A 24,908-nucleotide genomic window follows, 5' to 3' on the forward strand; every position below is an offset into this window, starting at 1 on the left:
CAAAATGTCAAATTAATGGTGACTTTTTTCCTCCAAGAGATTTCCTTATGGATGGAATGTTGTCAATTTTTATTTCCTTTTTGTATGGAATAGATTATTAAACAAATTTCAGTCATATCCATTTCATTTTATGTTAAATACAATGGTGTTAATACAGTGGTAATCTGATGCAGATTATTTTGGAACCAATACTTTGAAACTAACATTATTACAATTAAAGCACACAGTAGATCAAGTAGATTTGTTGAGCTCAGATGAAAACAAGTGTGGCTAATCAAAAGCAAGAGCAAAAACATCTGAGCTATTCCTGTGCCATATGAGGAAATGATCACAGGAATTAAACATCAATAAATTTTATTCCTGTTATTTTATAGGTGATTTGCTTAAGGCATGTTGGTAGACCTACAATTGAGTGATCATTGAAAAGAGAAAATAATCTAGATCTTTTAGATAATAACGCAAGATATATTTCCATGTCTAGATATATATTGTTAAAATGCTGTCCAAGTTAATTATTTTCTCTTTCTCTAGGATACCTACTTGGTGGTCACGTATTACGCTTGTTTCATGGCCATGATGAATGCTTGACCATTGCATCTACAGAACAGAATGATTCACCACATAAGTGAGTTGCATTATAGATTATGCATATTTTCCATCTTTAATTTCAGTTGTAAACCCAAACAGTCTTCATTCAGAAACAATGAACAAGCCTTTGTGGCACATGGCAAATATCAGATTGACTTTTGCTGCCGTTCTTTTGTTGATGTAAAATAAACTAGACTCTTCCTTCAATTATATCTAGGCAATATAATTAAAGTACAACTGGCATCTGTCCCATCCATCCATCCATCCACCCATCATCCGTCCGTCCATCTGTCCGTCCGTCCGTCCGTCCTTCCATCCATCTATCTTTCTATCTCTGTCTTACAAAAACATGAATTAGTATCACATGGTCCAATTAAATATGTGAAAAATGTCTCCATTCCAAACTTATTTACTCACTACATTCTATAGGCATTTTTTTCCTAAGCAAGAACCTTCAAGTATCCTTGAAATACTATCACTGTTTACTGTTAAAAGATGAGAATACTTGGCACTGGAGATTAGCACTGTTGGTCCTGTATCAATAGTCACATCACATGCCAAGTGCCCTCTGGCTACCCTGCATCTTGTCCTTGTTGCTTGTTTAACTGTCTGTAAAGATATGAACATAATAGCAGTGAGGCAAAACAGCTGCATCTTGCCCTTTTTGTGAGAGAAATAAAGCAAATAAAATAAAGCACTGATGGTATTTGCCAACTTGTAGTTGTTGCATTTCTAAATGTATCTAGCAGAATTATATATAATATCATGTTTCACAAACTTTGTAAAGTAAAATCAGCCAAAAATTTAGATTTTGAAATCAAAAGGTCCGCTGCATGCTAATAAATAAATGAAGGTGTATTTAATATTGATAGAATGGATGAAAATATGCTTAAGTAAGATCAAAAGTTCTTACTGACTCTTTCTAGCTTTGTTCAGAAAGTTTAAAAGTTCAGATTTTGAAACTAAAGATTAACTGCGTGCTGATAAATAAATGAAGATGTATTTATTCTTGATAGAATGGATGAAAATATGCTTAGGTAAGATCAAATGTTCTTACTGACTCTTCCTAGCTTACCATGAATACTCCTCAGCAGGTGGTTGGTCTCCCTATCTGGTTTGTTTGGCCATGACAAGATGTCTGTTGTTGGGCATAATTGAAAGCATAACTGGACCAGTTCTTTCTTTGCTGATATAGCACATCTTTGATCACAAATAAGGCTTCTTGTATTTGGGAAGAGTTTTATACTATATGACTGTATGTTCCGTGTGGCTCCCTGACAGGTTGGGCCTAGGGCTATTTCTCAGGGTCTTTGGGAATGAAATGGAGTTGTGATTATTGGCTTCTGAAGTAGAAGAGGGGGTGGGATGGATTTATTGTGATTATTGCGCAGAATGTGTAGGGTTTTCTTTATCAATGGTATTATAACAGTTGTTGATATTGTTATTATTTACTGTTTTAATCTTAGTTAATGGAAGAAATAAACAAATAAAACCCTTAATAAAATGGAAATCTTTTCTGAAATGTGCATTATTTCATTCTTTTTCACCTTTTTTCAGTGTTGCTTTAAAAAAAACTTGTAAAATTATAAAAGATTATAAAGGCAATAATTTTGGGGGGTGAATGCCAACATAGTAGGATAATTAGCTTTAATTCTAAAACCATCATCTTTCTCCTAAATATCTGATCATTAAAATCTGGAAACTAATGGAAATTTCAGTGATTTCAAATGCTTTATTAATAAGAAGAATTTGAGGTTTATACGATTCAAGTCTTACTGCACTCCTAATTTCTTGAATGGGATTACAAAATATCCAGTTTTGATTTATTAATGATTGGATTATTTTACAATTATTCAGTTTATATAGCAAAATCTAATTTTGAACCTTACTGAAAGAACGTATCAATTGTTACCGAAAAGCTGCAGTCTCCAAATGCTGAATATATTTCAGTCACAAATTATAATTCTGCATACATTTAATAATGCTAAATCTCCCATGCAGTGCATCTCAGCATTATTAATCTGTTTCTAGGCGGGTCTTTTATGAAGCTGGGGGAGCTGGAGTCCGTGCAAGATCACTATGGAGAGTAGAACCTCTTCGAATAAGGTGTTGTGGTTTTATGTTATATTCATTGTTTTTGCATTATGCTCTCCTGTATAATAGAATATACAGTATTTTGGTCTGGGAAATCCAGCAGACTTTCTTGTCTACCAATTTATATATTTATAGGCAGAAACCAGAAAGGAATTTACTTCCAGCTTTTATTGTGTAGTACTGTATATCTTTTTAGACTTCAATATTTCATTTGCCCCAATTTTCTCCTTTTCAATCCCCTATCTTATTCTCTCCAAGCTTCCTTGAGGATGCTCCTTTCAAACACTGGAGTATCCAATATTAGAAATATCATCCTGAATGGCCAGAATGACAGACAAAAATGGGTTTATTTGTTTGTTGCAATTGGATTCTTCCTTAAAAGTTTACCCATGTTGGTTTGTGGGTATTATGTCTTACCATATGGCTTCAGGGCCGTAGGAATAAAGCCTTAGAGATAACTACTGAATTTAGATAGTAGGTTAATGATGAGCCTGAAAGTGACCTACAGTTTGCACCTCAATGGTGCAAGGAAGGCACTAAACATGGTAAGAAAGAAGCATAGAAAATTCCACACATCTAAGAAAATAATGAATGTGAGTCTGAGTTAGTTTGTAATACTGTTATGAGTGTTGAACCTATTAAAAGATGCCCCTTAGGAAAGATCTTGGGTTGAAATAAATTGAGGTCTAACCAAATAAAACAAGTAAATGAAAGGGGTTTTTTCACTTTACAGATACAATTAAGCCTGCACTTGGTGCATGAAAATGAATACCTCCTAAGAATAGGCTAGAATGGAGTGGAATAGAATAGAATAGAATAGAATACTGTAGTTGAAAGAGACCTTATAGGTCACCTAGTCCAACCCTTTGCTCAAGCAGGAAACCCTATACTGTTTCTGATAGATGGCTGTTCAGTCTTTTCTTGAAAGCTTCCAGTGATGAAGCACTTCTGTTCCATTGGTAAATAAATACATTCGTAAATAAATACTTACAATAGTCCATGGAAACCATAAACTAAACATTCTTCAAACATTTTTTAAGCTGGAGTGGAAGTCATATTCGGTGGGGACAACCATTTCGCCTTCGACATATTACAACAGGACAGTTTTTAGCATTGACAGAAGACCTGGGCCTTGTTTTATTAGACAGAGAAAAGGCGGACACAAAATCAACTTCCTTTTGTTTTAGAGCATCCAAGGTGAGTAATATTTTTACATTAAATGAATGTGGAAAGAAAATGAGTGTTCTTCCTAAATCTAGTCTATCACGTAGCAGAAATGAATAAATGTCAACAAACCACGCTTTAGAAAATATGTTGGGAGAACATAAAACTGTTCAAAGAGAATCTGTAGGCATCAAAGAAGATTTAGGAGGCATCTCACTGATGCCTAAATTAACCTACCACACCTTACAATTTATTATGATTGAATTTCACCTACTTTTTGCAGATTTAGATTTTTCTAAGTGTACAAAAATATACGTGACATACAATCATAATAAGCATTGGTCATTTTTATGGTTCTTTCCTATCGGATCTCACTTCTAAGTGACCACTGCTTATTTTATTTATTTCTTTGAACAAGAAACAAGGGATGGGAAGAAGTTGCAAGCTGCATCATACCAAAGCATTGGGTGAACCCAAAAAGCTCCTTAAAATGTTTGTTATGACATAAGTATGTCATTATTGAAGATATGGGTAGCAATCCCTTTGTACTTTGTTCTTGTCTTCATTTCCCCTTCCCTCAAAGTTAATGCTGAATATATTGTAGTATAGGAAATAAGACATTGCTGAGAAATTATAGTTCCAATTGATCAATTCAGTGAATTTGTATGGAGTGCCAGATTTTTGTACAATGTTTAAAGATACCAGGCTAGAAAATTGTACACCATGAGTGTTTGTAGACCAGTCATTCTTTCTCAACCCAAAGAAGAAACCAATGGTAACCTGTTTCCAAGTGCTGCTAGGCAATTGCTAGGAATCAATAATACTTCATGATTAAGTGTAAATAGATAATCTTGACATACATTCATAAGTATATGCATTCTTCTTTTCAATATGCTATACTAAAGCTTACCCTCTTACATAATCTTTTTTCTGGATTGAAATAATGTCTGTGAGGAATCATTGCCAGGATATTTTTCTTGCTTACCATTCAACTTAAAAGCAGCAGCCAGTAGCATTAAAGATATAGCAGCATTTTCCATTTCCCTGCTTTCTTAATTTAATCTATTGATAGCTTTCTTCCTCATTCTAACATCTCTTTTTAAATGAACTTTTTGTATTTTCAAATACACTTAATAAAACGAATCAGTGAAGAACTGATTATACTATATATATTAAGTGAAAGAAACATGCATTATGTACTGAGAATGTACAAAAAAAAATTAGTTTTGTATTTATGAGATTGAAAACGCTGATTACAATGTGAACATTCAAGTTGCAAAACACTACTTTCTGCAGAAGAACTTATTTTTCTATATTGTTAATATTCCCTAAAGCTGAATTCATTAGTTGAATAGTGTCTGCTTCTGGAGAGACTGGGTAGACTTGACACTTTTTATTTCATATAGCAGTTTTCCATCTCTGAGAACTGAGAAGTGACATAATTTTTTTCTGCTATTGACAGGATAACGGCTTTCCTAAGGAGTAAATTGAAATTCCACTTTATCTTATGACAGAATTATCTGTATATATTTAAATTGACACTAAAATTTGACAGCAATAATCCACAAGTGTAAAATATGAAAATAGGACATGGAATTGGGACAAAGTAATTCTACTTGTAGGCCTGCCATACTCAAAGGAGGAGACCTTTTATTTTATTTTCAATAGAAGATAGGGGATGCTGAGCCTATATTTAAGATCTGGAGAAAGATGGGAAAGTGGTAGTTCAACTTTGCCTTGCTTGTTCCAGTATGCAATTGAGAAATTGATGTTCCAAAGATATAGATATAGTAGTCCTTGACTTACAACAGTTCACTTAGTGACTGTTTGAAGTTACAACGGTACTGAAATAAGTGACTTATGACCAGTGGTGGGATTCAAATAATTTAACAACTGGTTCCTCCTAGTGACAGGTCGGGCGTGCATGGCTTGGGGTGCGTGGGTCATGTGAGTGAGTGGGTGTGGTCAACTCGATGTCACTCACGACAAGGTGCAGCAGTGCAGTGGGCCAATACTTTACAGACAGGGCGATTTCTTACATACCATTCTGAGCCCCCACCAGGGCTGACAAAATAAAAGCCCTTCTAAAGATCGTGACTGCCTGCCAGGCCTGCCTGGCACATGCTGGCTAAAAGAAGCTGGGGGGAAGGGGGAGAGAGAAGGGCCAATGGAAATGCCCCATTTTTTACTTCCATTGGACTGTTTGCACCACACTGGATCATGATGGGGAGGTGTGTGTGGGAAAGCAAAAAGCCCACTCAGTCCATATACACCAGCATGACGGTGAATCTCTCTTGCAGCTCGTCAGTTCGGGCACTGGTAGCTTAAGGGGTAGATTATGTGCCCCAATGTCTGTCTGCTGTTTCTCCAACCCAGTTATGGGTGCAGCCAACTATCAGCCAATTTTCTTCCAGAACTCATTCGGGGAACTTGGCAGCATATTGTATGCTTTTCACTCCAAGCAGCCTGGGCTGGAAAACACATGGCCGTAGCAGAGCGGTCCTCCTTAACAAGCTCCAAACCATTGCTGCTCCTCCAAGCTTGGGTTCTGCCCACAAATGCTGGAATCCCAGATTCCTTCCCTGCCCAGTCAGCCCGCATTCCCCTCTCACTCTAGGCATGGATTCGCCCACACATGCAACCCCCCCCCCCCAAATATTTAAGAAATAGAGCCATGGGGAGAGGCAAGGCTCACTGATCTCTATCTTCCTCTAGGACCAGCCTTGGAAAAGCCCACTCTCACAGTCGGACTCCCTTTCTTACAACACCCGGGCCTGGAAATCAGGAGCTTAGCAACATCACATTGCATGCCTTAACACAACCTAGACAGCATGATAAAAAAACTTCTCTGACCAATAAAACACATGTCTAAATGTGCAAAAATTATATATATATAATTATATATATAATTATATAATTATATATATATATATATATATATATATATATATATTTAAATGAGGTGTTACCATATAATAAAACACTGATTTATGTATTTTTTGTGGGGGAGGGCTAAAACTATATAATTTTGGTGCTGCCACAATAAAAAGTCATTTCTCTGATATACACCATTGTTATCAATTACTAATAACTTGCCAATTTCTTCTTTTTCACCCCTGTTGCATAAAGGAAAAACTGGATTCTGCTCACAAACGTGATATAGAGGGAATGGGATTTCCTGAAATTAAGTATGGAGATTCTGTTTGTTTTGTGCAGCATGTAGCTAGCACTTTGTGGCTGACATACAAAGCACAGGATGCTAAAACGTCACGTTTAGGACCACTGAAAAGAAAGGTAAAGAGAAAATTAGAGTTTTTATTCCAACATCTGCAATTGTGAATATGTGGGTGTGCAGAAGCTCATACAGGCAGAAAACATTGCACAGTATTTAATTCTTTGTACTGTTGCCTGGAAAGATGCAGTATAAATAGTTTTTGGGAATGAGGCTTTTGAGAGATGCTCACTTAGGCTCAATGTGTGTGTGTGTGTTTGTGTGTTATGTGTACAAATAGACAGGCAGCACCATCTGTTCTAGCTGTTATGGATATTAATTAGTTTGCCCCACTGGTACTTTTTATTGAGACATATAGACTCAAGATATTTCATTAGTGTTCTTAAGACCCATTAACAATAGGTGCTTCTGTTTTCTTCAACACTGGAGTTTACTTTCCAAATTGTGCATTCAGGTTTCGTTTATCCTTTATAATAGTCCCAGATATATCATATTTTCATATTAGAAACAAGAAAGCATTCTGATTTCTATAAAGCCCATGGATTAATATGACTGAGCTATAGTATCTCATTCTCTTTATCACGAGCTGTGGTGGCACAGTGGTTAGAGTGCAGTACTGAATGCTACTTCTGCTGATCACACAGCAGCTTGGCAGATCAAATCTCAACAGGCTCAAGGTTGACTCAGCTTTCCAAATTCAGGAAAATGAGGACCCAGATTGTTGGGGGCAATATGCTAATTCTGTAAACTTCTTAGATAGGGCCATAAAGCACTGTAAAGCACTATAAGTCTAATTGCTGCTACTATTGCCATCAAGGATAAGAATATGGGGAACATGACTTTACATGACGCGCCTCACATAACACATAACAGAACATTTTATGGTTAGATAGTTATTTAAACTAATATCCTTCCTTCCTTCCTTCCTTCCTTCCTTCCTTCCTTCCTTCCTTCCTTCCTTCCTTTTTTTCTTATATATTTATTTATCACATTTATATGGCCATCAATCTCACAGAAGTGACTTCCCCTTGATTTAAATCAAGGAAGTATGATTTCAATCATTAAAGGAATTGTAGAATAGGACACAGCAGATCCATCCTGTCTGCAATCCTAATCTGTAAAAGATTGCTCAAACCACAGTTTGTTCATTTGAATATCTCAGCAAATTGAATATCTCAGCCTGACAAATTAAAATACATAAAAGGTGGAGAACAGCAGCTTTTTTTCCACATAGCAATCATGACCATATGTCCTTTATTTCAGAAAGCTGCCTTTCAAAAACTCACTTTTGTCTGTCATTTTGGTCATTTCACTTTACATGGTAAATGGTACCACTTATTAAAAATATGGAAATGTACAGGTACTTTCTTTTCTTGATTTTGCTTATGATTTTTCTTTTATAAAGTAGAGTTATAAATGTAAATATTTTTTTGTTCTTAACCACTTATAGGTTTGCTTCTATTTCAGGTTTGTCCTTTGTTTTCCCTCCAAGATAATATGTCAACCGTATACATACACTTTTCTACACTCCTGCTCTTGCTATTTTTTTCAGCTACATCTTATAGAATATTATGCAAAATCCAGTTGGGACATATTATGTGAAATTAGAAAGAACATCAGCAAATTAAAATTGCAATTTCCTCCCAATCTCACACACTATCATTTGCAAGCTGCATAGTAATATCTGAGTACTTAATTGAAAAGATTCAGAGAGTCCTTGATTTATAGCCACAATTGAACCCCAAGCAGGACAGGACAGTTACAAAGCGAGTTGTGCCCCATTTTATGATCATGTGAACTTGTGCAAATGCCAGAACTTGTGAATGTGTGCAAATCATGTGAACTTGTGCAAATGCCAGAACTTGTGAACGTGTGCAAATCATGTGAACTTGTGCAAATGCCAGAAACACAAGCCAGTTTCCAAGTGCCTAAATTTTGATCACTTGATGTATGTATGTATGTAGTAATGTATCACTATGTATGAAAATGTAAATGTAAGTTAAATTTTTCAGTGCCACAAATGGTTGTATTTCAAAATATTACTTTGACCATTTATTTTAGGTTATATTACACCAAGAGGGACATACAGATGATGGACTCTCCTTGCAAAGGTGTCAACATGAAGAATCCCAAGCTGCTAGAATTATTCTCAATACCACAAAATTATTCAGTCAATGTATAAGGTATAATTTCTTAATAAAATAATTAATAATTAGCATTTATAACATTTATACGGTAGTTGAATCATACCAGAAACTATTTGGTAACACATTCTGCTCATTTTGGACTATATAATTTATTATTCTTGAAGATTTATTTTTAAGCAGTTCAAATAAAATTTGCAAAAAATACGCAGCATACTTCTTCAACAATAAATCATCTTGATACATGAATATGCTTCCACAGATAGAAGATAATGGTGGTTTGACATCCAAAACCTAATCTTGATATTAACAGCTTTTTCAAATATTCACTACATCAGCAGTCCCCAACCTTTTTGGCTCCATAGAGGAGTGGGGTGGGATGGTTTAAGTTCACACAGCCTAATCCCATGCATGTGCAAATAAAGTTTTGTGCACTTGCCCACCACTTGCGTGGCCCAGGGTTGGGGATTCACCTTTGCTAATCATCAAGAATCTTCAGCAGTTCAGTGTAGAGAAAACCTTCAAAGATATTTTAGCAGGATGATTTCACTGACCATTGTTTGTTCCAACGTTTACCATAGGTGTCCTCCAGCTGTATCACTCCCCGAATTCCAGTCAGCACGGCTATATATAACCCCAAGGAAGCAGGTTGGAAAATGCTGCTCTAGCCTAGCTTCTCTAACCTCTTTCTTCTCCATTCTTACCATACTCTCAGACTTTAGAATGTAGTGAAAGAAAATTCCTTTCCACTCTCCCCTTCAAAATATGCATTGGTTGTGTTATACTGATTATGTTACACAGACTGGATCACTTTTGAGATTTCTTCTTACATAGGCTGTAATAACATGTTTGTGTGAACGAAAGTTGCTTAAAACAAATCTGTTTGAATGATATTCCTTGTTTTCATCCTATGGAACAAATACTGGTTATTTCAAAACACTCCATATTGCAAAGTTAGCAATTTATTCCCCAAGACTTTTATCATACAGATTTTATGGGCTTTTAGAGGACATGGATGACCAGTTTTTCTCTTCTATATGTAACTCTATTAGCTTTTTAAATTCTGCATCTATGGATCATGGATACAAAATATTCTATGTGTAAGACAAACTATATTCCATTACAGCACAGAAACTGCTTTGGTCGCGTTGATGGATGATCTCTGGCAGACCCAGGACAGGGGTTTATCCTCTGTCCTGGTGCTTCTTGACCTCTCAGCGGCTTTCGATACCATCGGCCATGGTATCCTTCTGCGCCGGCTGGAGGGGTTGGGAGTGGGAGGCACTGCTCTTCAGTGGTTCTCCTCCTACCTCTCCGGTCGGTCGCAGTCGGTGTTAGTGGGGGGGTCAGAGGTGGACCTCTAGCTCTCTCCCTTGTGGGGTGCCTCAGGGGTCAGTCCTCTCATCCCTGCTATTTAATATCTACATGAAACCGCTGGGTGAGATTATCCAAGGGCAAGGGGAAAGGTATCATCAGTACGCTGATGATACCCAGCTGTACATCTCCACCCCATATCCAGTCAACGAAGCAGTGGAAGTGATATGCCGGTGTCTGGAGGCTGTTGGGGTCTGGATGGGTGTCAACAGACTCAAACTCAACCCTGATAAGATGGAGTGGCTGTGGGTTTTGCCTCCCAAGGACAATTCCATCTGTCCGTCCATCACTCTGGGGGGGGAATTATTGACCCCCTCAGAGAGGGTCCGCAACTTGGGTGTCCTTCTCGATCCACAGCTCACATTAGAGAAACATCTTTCAGCTGTGGCGAGGGGAGAGTTTGCCCAGGTTCGCCTGGTGCACCAGTTGCGGCCCTACTTGGACTGGGAGTCATTGTTCACAGTCATTAATGCCCTCATCACCTCGAGGTTCGACTACTGTAATGCTCTCTACATGGGGCTACCTTTGAAGAGTGTTCGGAAACTTCAGATCGTGCAGAATGCAGCTGCGAGAGCAATCATGGGCTTTCCTAGGTATGCCCATGTTACACCAACATTCCGCAGTCTGCATTGGTTGCCAATCAGTTTCCGGTCACAATTCAAAGTGTTGGTTATGACCAAAAAGCCCTTCATGGCACTGGACCAGAATATCTGCGAGACCGCCTTCTGCCACACAAATCCCAGCGGTGGGTTAGGTCCCACAGAGTTGGCCTTCTCCAGGTCCCGTCGACTAAACAATGTTGTCTGGCGGGACCCAGGGGAAGAGCCTTCTCTGTGGTGGCCCCGACCCTCTGGAGCCAGAGATTAGGATTGCCCGCACCCTCCTTGCCTTTCGTAAACCTTTTAAAACCCATCTGTGCCATCAGGCTTGGGGGAACTGAGACATCCCCCCTTGTCTATGTAGTTTTATGTATGGCATGTTTGATTGTATGCTTTTTAAATAATGGGGTTTTTAGGCTTTTAATGTTAAATTATTATTTTAAACTTTTAATATTAGATTTGTCATTGTATATTGTTTTATCACTGTTGTGAGCCGCCCCGAGTCTGTGGAAAGGGGCGGCATACAAATCTAATAAATAATAATAATAATAATAATAATAATAATAATATATAATAGTAATAATTGTACAGTGATTATTGTTTTGATTCTAGTAATGTATTATTTTTTATAACTATTTGTGTTATCTTTTGATTCACAGTGGAAACAACAGTGTTACAACTCCCATCACTCTTCCCATTGAAGAAGTAGTTCAGACTCTCCAAGATTTAATTACATATTTTCTACCTCCAGAAGAAGAGCTAGAACACGAGGATAAACAAAACAAACTTCGTTCCCTTAAAAACAGACAAAATCTATTCAAAGAAGAGGTAGAAAAAGGCTATGTTTAGAAAGTTTTCATTTAATCAAGTGTTGGGATTGATAGTCAAGTGTATATATGATTCACTTTTCAAAGATGCTTTAAATAACTATTATTATTATCCTCTGGAAACTCAAAGTCTAGGAATCGTGGTTATTTTAACCCTTTTAAAGGTGAGATCCTAACAGTAACTTGGAAAGATGATACAATATGGAATTGAAATGAGTCACAAGGATCACCTAGGTTAAAAGGCACTAGTCTAATCCGAGTCTCCGGAGAGGGGTGGCATACAAATCTAATGAATGAATGAATGAATGAATGAATGAATGAATGAATAAATAAATAAATAAATAAATAAACTTTATTTATTTTATTTTTTTATTTATTTATTTATTAGATTTGTATGCTGCCCCTCTCCGAAGACTAATAGAATACAATTTTGCTTCAGAGTTTCCTGAAAATATCAGATTGTTTGCTCCACAGAATGCTACCCTGTTTCCCCGATAGTAAGACACCCCCGATTGTAAGACATATCGGGGGTTTCAGGGGGCGTTGGCTAATATAAGCCGTACCCCGAAAGTAAGACATATGTCTTACTTTCGGGGAAACATGGGGGTATTGCCGGGGGGGGAGCCCGATGACGTCGCTTCCAAGCTCCCTGCGCGCCCTTCGCCTCGCCGCGGCGCCACCGCCTCCTCCCTGGCTTGGCAAAGCAAAGGACGGCACTGGTCCGAAGCGAGCCGAGCGGGCTGCGGCTTGCAGCGAAGGCGCTCGTCCCAGCAACCGAGTCCTGCCGAGGCTCGGCTGCAAGCGGCCAGCGAGGCCAACCAGCTCCGAGGCGAGCGGCCGGAGCTGCGCCCTCCTTCGCCTGCCTCCTTTCTGGCAGGCAGGTGGGGCTGCCCAACTGCGCAGAGCGGCTCCTCCCCTCCAGACACACGCTTCCCCGACACGCGTCTGTGGCTCCATGCGTGCACGCCGCTTGGAGCCCTGAGGTTGAACTTGGAAAAGAGCTCACGAGGCTCCTGTCCCGCGGCTGCCCTTCTGGACTCTGGGGAGATGCCTTCGGGAACGCGACCCTTTCAATTTTTTTCCAATGTAAGACATACCCCGAAAGTAAGACGTAGTGGGGCTTTTGGGGTAAAAAGAAAGTAAGACACTGTCTTACTTTCGGGGAAACACAGTAGTTTCTTTTTTCTGAGCTGTAATAGACAATTGATAGCTTAGATGAATATGAAGTATCATACATAAGCTTTTGTTTAAAAAAGGGCTGGCTGATGAGATATAATTTGGGATTTTCTGTTTAAAAATAACTGTGCAGTTTTTTGACTGAGGGATTAAATGTTTTCCTTTGTAACTCACAGAAATAACTAGCAATTTTAAAACTGATTTTAACAATTTGAAAAAAACATATGTTCTGTGTGGATATACTTCTTTGTTTTCATCTCGTTTCATCATTTTTCCTGACATGCTAGGTGGCATATAAATTTTATAAATTATTATAACAATTATATAATTATATTTTCACACAACTCGCACTTTATTGCTGTTGCTATTTTATTATTAATGGTAATAATAATATATTTTAGAGCATATTTGCCTTCTACTCTTTGTAGCATTCAAAAAAGCAAAATTATTATGTTTAAAGGACATTAAAAAATAAGGCATGATAATATGATAAAGAAGAATAAACACATACATTTAAAGCCACAAACATATTAGTAAAAGTAACAAGAACAATCAGATCATTCCACAGAATGTAGGTAAATAAATGATTCCAAAGACTGGAAGACATAATCTGTCATCTATGTAAGAATTGGCAAGAAAATATTTCTGACGAGAGGATTTTGGAGGTGTGAAGCCAAGAAAAAGAAAAGGTTTTGTGCCTGGTGCAGTAATTTCTGACTAAACAAAGAGCAGAGCTTCAGATGTGATCATAATCCTTGAACAGGAACATTATAATATAGATAAATGGTTTGCAAAGCATTTGCAAAAGATTTGGAAGTCAATACCAGCTCCCTAATTGAATTTGCAATTGAAAAGGCAACCAGTGCAAAATAGAAATAATGTGATTAGACAATCTAGTTGCCACAGATGTTCTCATTACTGCATACATTTTACCAATAGTTGATTCCAAACTGAGTTTCAGGTTAGGTACATCAAACCAGAGGTGGGTTCCTCCTCGTTCGGATCGAACCTGCTGGTGACATCACAATGACATCACAGATCTGGTTCGGTCAGTGCTGATCCGTGGGTGCTGCCTTCTTTTTTTTTTTCTTTTTTTAAATTTTTAAATATTTTTTTCTTCTGAGCATGTGCAGAAGCCACGTTTCCGGCAATGCGCATGCATTGTCATCTTGTTTTGGGATTATTTATTTGTTTGCTGTGAGCCGCCCCGAGTCTACGGAGAGGAGCAGCATACAAAACTAATAAATAAATGAATAAATAAATGAATAAATAAATAAATAAATAAATAAATGGTGCACGAAAGAATGAACTGGCAGTGAGGTAAGTTAGAACCAGGAGCAGATTACCATTCCTGGCCCTACTGGAATGGGCTGAGAGTGCGCCCCTGCACACGCACATGCCCCCTTATGTGGAATTCAGCTTCTGTGCATGCGCAGAAGCCGAATCTCACACAAGGACGTGCGTGTGTGGGATTTCCAAGGGGGGTTGCTTCTGTGCATGTGCAGAAGTGAAAAGAACCTAGAAATAGGCAAAAACAAGGCAAGTGATCGCTTGCTGCTGCCTGCCACCATTCGCCTCCCCATGCCTCTCACAGCGGTTCCCTCCCCACCTGGATGCGCGCCAGCAAAAAACCAGTAATTTTTTACCGGAATCGCTCCGGTTGCACGTGTATATCATGTGCACGCCCAGCAGCAATGGAGCGAGGCTACACGCTCCATTTCTGCTGCTGGAACGGCGTTTCTTAATGTTCTGGGTCCTTCCCACCCCTTCAGCAAACCAATTTGCTAATGGAGGCAGCAGGATAATTTTTTACTGGGGAAGTGGCTCTGGAGAAGAACAAAGGCTTTTCTCTCTAATGCTATGAACCTGGTCCAGATGAGAGCTTTACGGCTGCTTTAAGCAAAATGATAGTTACAATGACTGTGTTTGTATCCCTGAAATCTATCTTGTCCCACATTTACAGCTAGCTATTTTCTTTTTGGGAAGAAAATGTATTACTCTATATCCAATATTTTATAGTTCAATGCTGTATTTGAACTACTTGTTTAAATGTTTATGTGAAAAGGTCTATATACTTGAAGATACAAAGAGTGTTTTTAATTATGCTTTCACAGGGGATGCTGGCATTGGTTCTGAACTGCATTGATCGATTAAATGTGTACTATAGTACCGCTCATTTTACAGGAGTAGGTAGAGAAGAAAATGGCGCAGCGTGGAAAGAAATTCTGAATCTTCTATACAAGTTATTAGGTGAGTTATACAGTGTAAGCATATGTGTTGAAGTAAGTTATGTAGAGTTCAATGAGATTTTGGAGAAAATTTTGAATTAAGTCTAAACCAGAGGAGCTGAATAATTTCCCCCATAATGAATAGCACATGAAAACCAATACCAAAAATAAATTAGCAGGTTAGCAGATGATTGCAATTTACATCATGGTTATGTTAATAAAGTAATTTTAATAATGTACTTTAAAATTTTAAGATGTGGTTTTCAATAGAAGAGAATATTTGAAGTTGAGAGTTGAATTGGTGCTCTCTGAGCTTAGGTGTTTTCTTGTAGATGTTTCATTATCAAACTAGGTAATGTCTTCAGTGCTAAATGTGGTTCCCTTTTATGATTCAGAAATGTATGTATGTACAGCAAAAAAACAAAAACAAAAAAACCAGAGAAGAAACAGAATTCGAAGACAAATTAGAAAGATACCAGGCTACATTCTTCTATACCCTGCTTTCAGATTCATATTTTTCTTCACTGTTATTACCAGAGGTGGGTTCTTCCCTGTTCGGACCAGTTCACTTGAAACAGTGTCGGTCCGTGGGAGCCACCATCTTTGGATTTTTTTAAAAAAATATTTATTTATTTTTTCTTCTGAGCATGCACACAAGCTGAATTTCTGGCACTGCGCATGTGTTGTCATCTTGTTTTCTGATTTTTTAAAATACTTTTTTGGGATTTTTTTTTGGCACAGCCAAACAGTGCAGAAGGAAGCAAATTAGCAACAAGGTTAGTTAGAACCCACCCCTGGTTATTACCATTCTCTTTCTAAACTTTAGTAATAATTAACAAATGTATTAAAAGTGGGTAACTCTCACTGTTTTTGATTTCTTCCTGTTGAAGATTGCTGAATTTTTCATTGTCATCTACTTTAGCGGTTCAGAAACCTCTAAATAATATTTTTTTTCTTCTATAGTGCCTTCCAGTGAAATCTTCACCTGGAAATTTTTGACTGTTAGAGACAGTTTTGAAAATAAATTATTGCCTAAGATTCTATACCTCTTTCAAACAGCCCCAATAAAAATCAATAGAAAATTTTATACCGACTTATATAAAATAATTTTGAAGTTTATTTAGTCTGGAACAAATGCAAGAATTAAAAAGAAACTATTACAGAATAAAAGGAAGAGAGGAGGTTTTGGGGTAGCAGATTGGAAACTATATCACCAAGCAGCAACCATATCATGGATAAAAGAATGGGTCCCATTTAAGAATAAAAGAATTCTAACAATAGAAGGACATGATTTACAAATGGGTTGGCACAATTTTATTTGGGAAGGTAAACACCAGACTCATAAGTATTTTCAACGACACTATATAAGTTTCTATGTTTCTATAAGAGGAATACTACTAGACGATTGGTTAGAAATCAAGAATAAATACTATAATCAGATTCCTAAATGGATATCTCCAATGGAAGTCCTAATTTATCTCACTGCATTACACTTAGATTAAAAAAATTACATACAAGGAATTATTAGAAGAGCAGAACAATTTGAAAATGAGAGAACAATTGGCATTAAGAGGGATAAAAATCGATTGGTGGCCATAACTACAAAGTCAAACAAAATACCAAAAAGTTATATCACAAGTGGCATTTCAAAATGAATATTAATATTAATATTAATATTATTGGATAAAATATTATTAGATACAGAAGAGAAAATAATTGCTAAATCTTATAACTGCTTACTTAATATAAAAATAGAGGATGAGACAGTGAAATTTGGGCACAAAACTTCGCCCACACTATTGAATTGGATCTCTGAAACAAATTATGCAATCAAAATTATAAAATGACAATGGCTTCATCATACAGAGATAATATGTATAAAATATTCTACAGGTGGCACTTATCTCTGGCAAAACTGGCAAAACTGTTTCTCAATACATCGCCCATATGTTGGAAATGTAAACAAGATATTGGTACTTATTATTACATGTGGTGGACTTGCTCAAAAATAAGGAAGTATTGGAAAACAATACAAAAATGGATTGAAGAAGTAACCAAACCAGCCAGAAACCTTTTTGTTAGGAATATTCAGAACAAAAATAGACAAATATTTCCAATATCTCCTATTACACATTATAACAACCAAAATAATTCTCTATGCACAATTTTTGAAAACAGACATAATTCCTAAAAACACAATAATAATAACCAAAATATTGGAATGTGCAGAGATGTGTAAAATGACAATGCATTTACAGGATAAAGAGGACATAGAATTTTACAAAACTTGGGAGAATTAGTATAAATTGTTGGAATACAAAAAAATTGATACAATAAATAATATTATACAGTGATGAAAGACAATAAGGATAAGAATAAATTTTTTTAAAAGAACATAAAAGACTTAAAATAGTGATAAGAAATGCTGCACCATATATAAATAATGTATTTTTTTCTTTTGGTTTTCTTTTTTTTTTTTTGTTAGGTTAGATTAGGTTGTATATTTTTTCTTTTTATATACTGTATTGGTCTTGTACAGTGGTACCTCTACCTACAAACGTGTCTACTTACAAACTTTTCTAGATAAGAACCGGGTGGTCAAGATTTTTTTGCCTCTTCTCAAGAACCATTTTCCACTTATAAACCTGAGCCTCCGAAACTGTAACTGGAAAAGGCAGGGAGAAGCCTCCATGGGGCCTCTCTAGGAATCTCCTGGGAGGAAACAGGGCCAGAAAAGGTGGGGAGAAGCCTCCATGGGGACTCTCTAGGAATCTCCTGGGAGGAAACAGGGCCAGAAAAGGTGGGGAGCAGCCTCTGTGGGACCTCTCTAGGAATCTCCTGGGAGGAAACAGGGCCTCCACCCTCCCTGTGGTTTCCCCAATCGCTCACATTATTTGCTTTTATATTGATTCCTATGGGAAAAATTGCTTCTGCTTACCAACTTTTCTTCTTAAGAACCTGGTCACAGAATGAATTAAGTTTGTAAGTAGAGGTACCACTGTATATATGTATATTTTGTATTTGTATTTTGTACGTTGGTTTGCTTTAAACTCATAAAATTATTATATTAAAAAAAGAAAAGAAACTATTTTATTTGTAGATTTGATAGTGGTTTTTAAAAACTCAGCTGACTAACAAGCAATGTCTCTGATATACAAATATATAGAAAAATAGGTTCTTTATTAGATTAAAATATTTAAAGTAATGTGCATGTATTGAAATTAATTCTTTATTCATTGATTACAGAATTAAAATTTTACATTTATAACTAGCAGTAATTGAAAGTCACCAAGTTTTAATAACTTTTACGAATAGTTTTGTGTGATTAAGTCCAGAACAATGTAACAATTAATTTAGAGCTAGAGATGATGGGATAATGGTATCAAAAATATTGATATCAAAAATATTGAATGTCTACTGGAATGGTAATAATCTATTATGCCTAGTGAAGGTACCAGTAAACTATATTCCTTTTATATCTAAAATATACAGAAAAGCATATAATGGATATATCCTGAATATCAACATGTAGTAGATGGAGACTTTTAAAAATATTTTGGCTTTATTCTAAAATATCTGTTTCTATATTTAACTGATCATCTCAAATCTATCTTGCAGCTGCTCTCATTTGTGGTAACAGAAATAATTGTGCCCAGTTTTCCAATAATCTTGATTGGTTGATTAGTAAATTGGACAGACTAGAGTCCTCTTCAGGTGAGATATACTACTTTTCCAAAGGCAGTTAACTTTAATTATGGATTTTCATTTAAGAATTCCCGGAGACTACAGATGTAGCTGCACAAGCTGTCATGGGCCTCCCAAGATATGCCCGTGTCTCTCCAGCACTCCGCAAGCTGCATTGGCTGCTGATTGATCTCTGAACGCAATTCAAAGTGTTGGTTATGACCTACAAAGCCCTACATGGCATAGCACCAGATACTAGACCGTCTTCTGCTTCATGTATCCCAGCGGTGATTAGGGCCCACAGAGTTGGTCTTCTCCAGGTCCCGTCAGCCAGACAATGTTGTCTGGCAGGGCCTAGGGGCAGAGCCATCTCTGTGGTGGTCCTGGCCCTCTGGAATCAACTCTCCCTGGATATCTGCACTGCCCCACTATCCTGGCCTTCCACAAGGTACTAAAAATTCATCTCTGCCGACAGGCTTGAGTTTTAACATCTAGCCCTAACCAATGACTGAATGTTTAATGTATGATGGGATGAATGTAGATGGCTGGTTTTAACAATTGGGGTTTTAGAGTATATTTTAAGTTAGATTTCTTATATGTTTTTTGTATTTACTTCTGTTGTGAGCTACCCTGAGTCTGTGGAGAAGAGCAGCATAGAAATCAGATGGATGGATGGATGAATAAATGAATAAATGAATAAATAAATCTTTACATCCTGTTTTCAAGGAACAGTTATCCCTGACACATTAATTCCTATAATGATATAATACATTGAGGTATTTACAGTGCAATGCTATTTAGATTTTACCACATCTTTTCAAATAAAAGATTATTTTACTGATTTGTGTAAGATATTAACACATTTCTTGAATTAATAAGAAAATAGTTATTGATCCAATATATTGAGAAGAATATTGTTGTAATTTAGACCCATAGATAAACTGAGCAGAAACTCTTAAGAATGAATGAAATTCTACTGCTAGATTTAGCTTAAGGGCTAAGGGATTTATGTTTCTAAAGATAGCTTCCTTTCTGGTTCAGTTGTTCCTTAATTTGTTATCTGTCCTCAGATAAAAATACCATAAAAGAAAAATCCACATCTAAGTTATTTTATTTTCTTGAAGCTGGCTGCCTATTTCAGGCATCTTCAATTTTTAAATGTTAAACATTTTTAAAGAGCTTAAAGAAGGATTTCCCCCCTTTCATTTATATTTTTTTCAGTGCTTGAATTATATGTTATAGTTTCTACCCTGAAACTCAAAATAATCTCTTTCTCCCTGGCATTCAAACAGGTATTTTAGAAGTGTTGCGCTGTATCTTGATTGAAAGCCCAGAAGCTTTAAATTTGATAGATGAAGGCCATATAAAATCCATAATTTCCCTGCTGGATAAGCATGGACGCAACCATAAGGTATGTTTTAGAAATGCAAGATGCATCTTTAATATGTAACATGTTGTATAAATAAAGCAAAAATGGTTATAACACCTATAAATTATATTAAAAGAGAATTAAGTACATTGTTATAAAAACCTGCTCTTTTGCCACAAAACAAGTGTGAAAATTTAAAAATGAGGATTTTCCCCCCCTTTATTAGATTCTACTTTATTAGATACTACTATTAGATTCTCAGGAACAATTTCTTTATGACTGTAGAAATATAAGTAACAAATTGGTTTGCTCTATGTAAACTGTTTTTAAACAGAGTTATATAGGTGTTATATTATGTTGTGCTCTTATGAGGTTTTACATGACTTGCTCCTCATTCTATCCCGTGAAGAGGATAATTTGTCTATTTTTATATTCTGTGTGATGTTATTATATATTGCCTCCTAGAAAGCAGTACAAGATTGTTTTGCCCTGCTTGGAGTAAACAGGTATGCCTAAATATGTACCTGAGAAGATCCTTTAGTCCTCTGGAATGTATAAATTCCTATAGAAAGAAATTTCATTTTCCAGGAAGTAGCCAAAAATGTTAAGAACATTTCACATCTTTTTCAAATTTTAGATAATTAGAGCAATGATTATCTTGGATACCATTACCATCTATGCCAATAAGCTATTTAGCAAGTTTAAAAAGCAGAAGGATTTGTGGATATCAAACATCTCATGTATAAATAAGTTTTTAAAAGATTTTGTGCCTTTCCTGGCCATACATATAGAAGTTCATATTATTGGACATGGACAGCATAATCCTGTGTATTTTACTCAGTCCCAATGAAGTCACTAAGGCTTGGTCCCCAAATAAGTGAATATGGAAACTGCCTCAATGATGGACCAGAATCTGGAGAATGCTGGGGAGACTTCTGAAGAAATATGCTTATATTTAAGAAAAGAAAAATATTGTACAGGGTTATTTGTTTAGAGGATAAATTGAAGCAATAGCTTTAAGGCTCAACTCTGCTACTTCTCTTGGCATTTTAAAGAACCTCTTCTACAGTGCTTTTTCAGACGAGCTGTGATTAAAAGTTTTGGTAAACAAGGGAGAGACAAAACTTTCCTTTGTATTTCTTAAGTAGAAACTGCCCATCAAACATTTCAGTGAATGCTTGTGAAAGGGCTTGTGGGCAGGACATGTTCTCATCCTTTCACCAATTTAAGCCCTGCATAATCAAGCCATATCTATTCACGGAGCAAGTTGTCTGCTGGTTTCCTTCCTTCTTTTGTTCATTTTTCCTTCCATTCATTTTGTTTCACATTATTGACTGAACTGTTTATTTTATTTTTTTATTTTTTTATTTTGTCCAATACACAATAATACACAATGAAGCTTATAGAGATATAATAGAGAAGATATAGGAGATATAGGAGAGACTATAGGACAGGGGACGGAAGGCACTCTAGTGCGCTTATGTACACCCCTTATTGACCTCTTAGGAATCTGGATAATCTAAGGTTAAAGTGTTGGGGGTTAGGGGATGACACTACATAGTCCGGTAATGAGTTCCATGCTTCAACAACTCGATTACTAAAGTCGTATTTTTTACAGTCAAGTTTGGAGCAGTTAATATTAAGCTTGAATCTGTTGTGTGTTTTTGTATTGTTGTGGTTGAAGCTGAAGTAGTCTTTGATAGGCAGGACATCGCAGCATATAATCTTGTGGGCAATACTTACATCATGTTTAAGGCATCGTAGTTCTAAGCTCTCAAGACCCAGGATTGCAAGTCTAGTTTCGTAGGATATTCTGTTTCGGGTAGAGGAGTGAAAGGCTCTTCTGGTGAAGTATCTTTGGACATTTTCAAGGGTGTTAATGTCAGAAATGTGGTATGGGTTCCAAACAGATGAACTGTATTCTAGGATGGGTCTGGCGAAAGTTTTGTAAGCTCTGGTAAGTAGTGTGAGATTTCCAGAGCAGAAGCTACGTAGAATTAGATTAAAAACTCTTGAAGCCTTCTTGGTGATGTTCTTGCAGTGGGCTTTGGCACTTAGATCTTTAGTTATTAGTATTCCAAGATCCTTGATCAAGTGGGGATTATCTGTGATAATTTGTTTATTCAGTTTGTATTTGAAGTTCTGATTCTTTAGGACAGAGCATTTGCTGGTTGAGATTTGGAGTTGCCATGTGTTGGACCAGTCATAAACTGAGTCTAGGTCTTTTTGTAGAATAGTTGTGTTATCAGTGGTGTTGAAGAGTTTTACATCATCTGCAAAAAGAATACAGTTGCTTGTGATGAGATCGCAAAGGTCATTGATGTAGAGAATGAAGAGCATTAATTATTCACTGAAAATCGTTCTCACATTTATTCTAGCTCTCACTCTATGTTTCCTTTTTTAAAAAAAATCCTGAAGTTGTTTTCTCTTAACTAGAGACCTCACTTGCACATCATAAAGTTTATGGTTTCATTCAATCAGGATGTTGATCTGGTCCTGCCACTGAGACACCTCTCTGTGAATTGTTGAATGATGTACAGTATCTGTTGACTATGCTTCTGCTCTTAGTTTAATAAGCTGAGTTTAATATTCTTAACAATCAAATACTTTCATCCTGATTATTGAATTGCTGGGGGTTATTAATGCATTTTCCTGTATTTTTGTCTTTTTTAAATCCCCTTCTTTTCCTGTTTCTTTTAAAAACTCTTGTTATTGTAAATTCCCCTTCACGGTTGGTATTGTTCAAGATTCACTCCTGGGTCATGTTCTCTTTATGCTTTATACCCTTCTTTAGAGTGACAATACTAGAGTTGAGTTTTTATATCATATCTATTCTGATCATACCTAAATGTACCCAAGTTTGATTCAGTGACACAGAATTCCAATGGGTCTTTTTTTATAACAGCAAATTTTATCCTGGATGATTGCCCATTATCTTGAGCTCAGACAAAACAGAGCTCTTAGTATTTTGCAAAAAACAAATTCCATCTGTCTCCAGTGCTATGACATTGCCTCCATATCAGTTGCCATGAATTTGTGCCTGCAGGTGGATAATAAATTGTCCTGCAGTCATTTGTTGCGCCTACTGTGAAGATCTGCCATTTTCAACTGTAGAACATTTGTTGTTATTTTTCAATTCTTGACACCTGATGCAGCAAAGCTTCTCATTCATGCCTTGATTACTGCAATGCCTTAGTGGAAGGCCTCCCTACCTACTCTTGCTTCAAATAACTGGATTCAAATTACTATAGTCTGGATTTTTGTAATCTCTTTTATCTTTCATGTGTCTATGCACTACATAATCTATACAAACTAAATTTTGGCTTTTGGCTTAATTGATCACTATTTCATTAGTGAGAAGGCACATACCAAAAGAATTGATTATTTGGCATCCTTGGCATTTTGGCTGTGACCACTTGTCTGACAGTACATTTAAGGTTGAGAGCCTTTCAAAATCTAGCCTCATAGCTAGATTTAGAATCAGTTTCTTACTCTGTGATTCATGGATGATTTTCTAGTTTTAATGGTGGCCTTAAAATGTTTTTGTTTGATGTGGAGAAAAAGATACAGTCAGAGGCATTTGGACTAGTTTTGACAATAGGCTTCTCAGAATTTCATGTTCTACCTTGGTTAATTTTCATCTAATTTAACTAGTTTAATTCATTGCAAATATTTTATTTATTTATTTATTTATTTATTTATTCATTCATTCATTCATTCATTCATTCATTTATTTATTTATTTATTTATTAGATTTGTATGCCACCCCTCTCCGTAGACTCGGGGAGGCTAACAACAGTAGTAAACAGCATATAGCAAATCTAATGTTTAAAATAATTAAAAACCCTTATTTAAAACCAAACATACACACAAACATACCATGCATACATTGTATAGGCCTAGGGGGAAAAGGGTAGTTCAGTTCCTCCAAGCCTGATGACAGAGGTGGGTTTTAAGGAGCTTATGAAAGGCAAGGAGGGTGGGGGCAATTCTGATCTCCAGTGGGAGCTGGTTCCAGGGGGTTGGGGCCGCCACAGAGAAGATTCTTCCCCTGGTTCCCGCTAGACGACATTGTTTAGTCGACGGGACCCGGAGAAGACCGACTCTGTGGGACCTAACCGGTCGCTGGGATTCATGCGGCAGAAGGCGGACCCAGATGTATTCTGGTCCGATGCCATGAAGGGCTCCCCAGGCATTGAATTATGGGTGTGGGCACTTGCATATGCATGATAGCATGTGCTCATACTCTCTCAGTAAATGAGGAAGAAAGGATCGCCATCACTGATTTATAGTATGTCAGTTTGTAATTTTTTAAAATTCTTCATTAATTAGTATTCTTTATTCTTAAGTGTAAGAATAATAAAAATAAGAATAGATATTCCTGTCCCAGGTCCTTGAAAAGCACTCAATGAAAGACAAAAATGCCAAA

General features: G+C 36.7%; 1 protein-coding gene across 3 annotated transcripts in view; it reads left to right on the top strand.

Moving 5' to 3' along the window:
- Window positions 1–24,908, top strand: part of RYR3 (ryanodine receptor 3) — a 285,326-nt gene that overhangs the window by 39,013 nt on the left and 221,405 nt on the right. For all 3 annotated transcript variants that reach the window (XM_070756567.1, XM_070756561.1, XM_070756554.1), the window contains exons 6-14: window positions 532–625; window positions 2,620–2,694; window positions 3,723–3,879; window positions 6,976–7,140; window positions 9,140–9,261; window positions 11,855–12,023; window positions 15,313–15,448; window positions 19,045–19,140; window positions 20,403–20,521. In XM_070756567.1, the coding sequence (XP_070612668.1) occupies window positions 532–625; window positions 2,620–2,694; window positions 3,723–3,879; window positions 6,976–7,140; window positions 9,140–9,261; window positions 11,855–12,023; window positions 15,313–15,448; window positions 19,045–19,140; window positions 20,403–20,521 (1,133 nt within the window). The remainder of the gene's footprint in view (window positions 1–531; window positions 626–2,619; window positions 2,695–3,722; window positions 3,880–6,975; window positions 7,141–9,139; window positions 9,262–11,854; window positions 12,024–15,312; window positions 15,449–19,044; window positions 19,141–20,402; window positions 20,522–24,908) is intronic.

This window comes from Erythrolamprus reginae, chromosome 1 (assembly GCF_031021105.1).
Source record: "Erythrolamprus reginae isolate rEryReg1 chromosome 1, rEryReg1.hap1, whole genome shotgun sequence".
Taxonomy (NCBI): domain Eukaryota; kingdom Metazoa; phylum Chordata; class Lepidosauria; order Squamata; family Dipsadidae; genus Erythrolamprus; species Erythrolamprus reginae.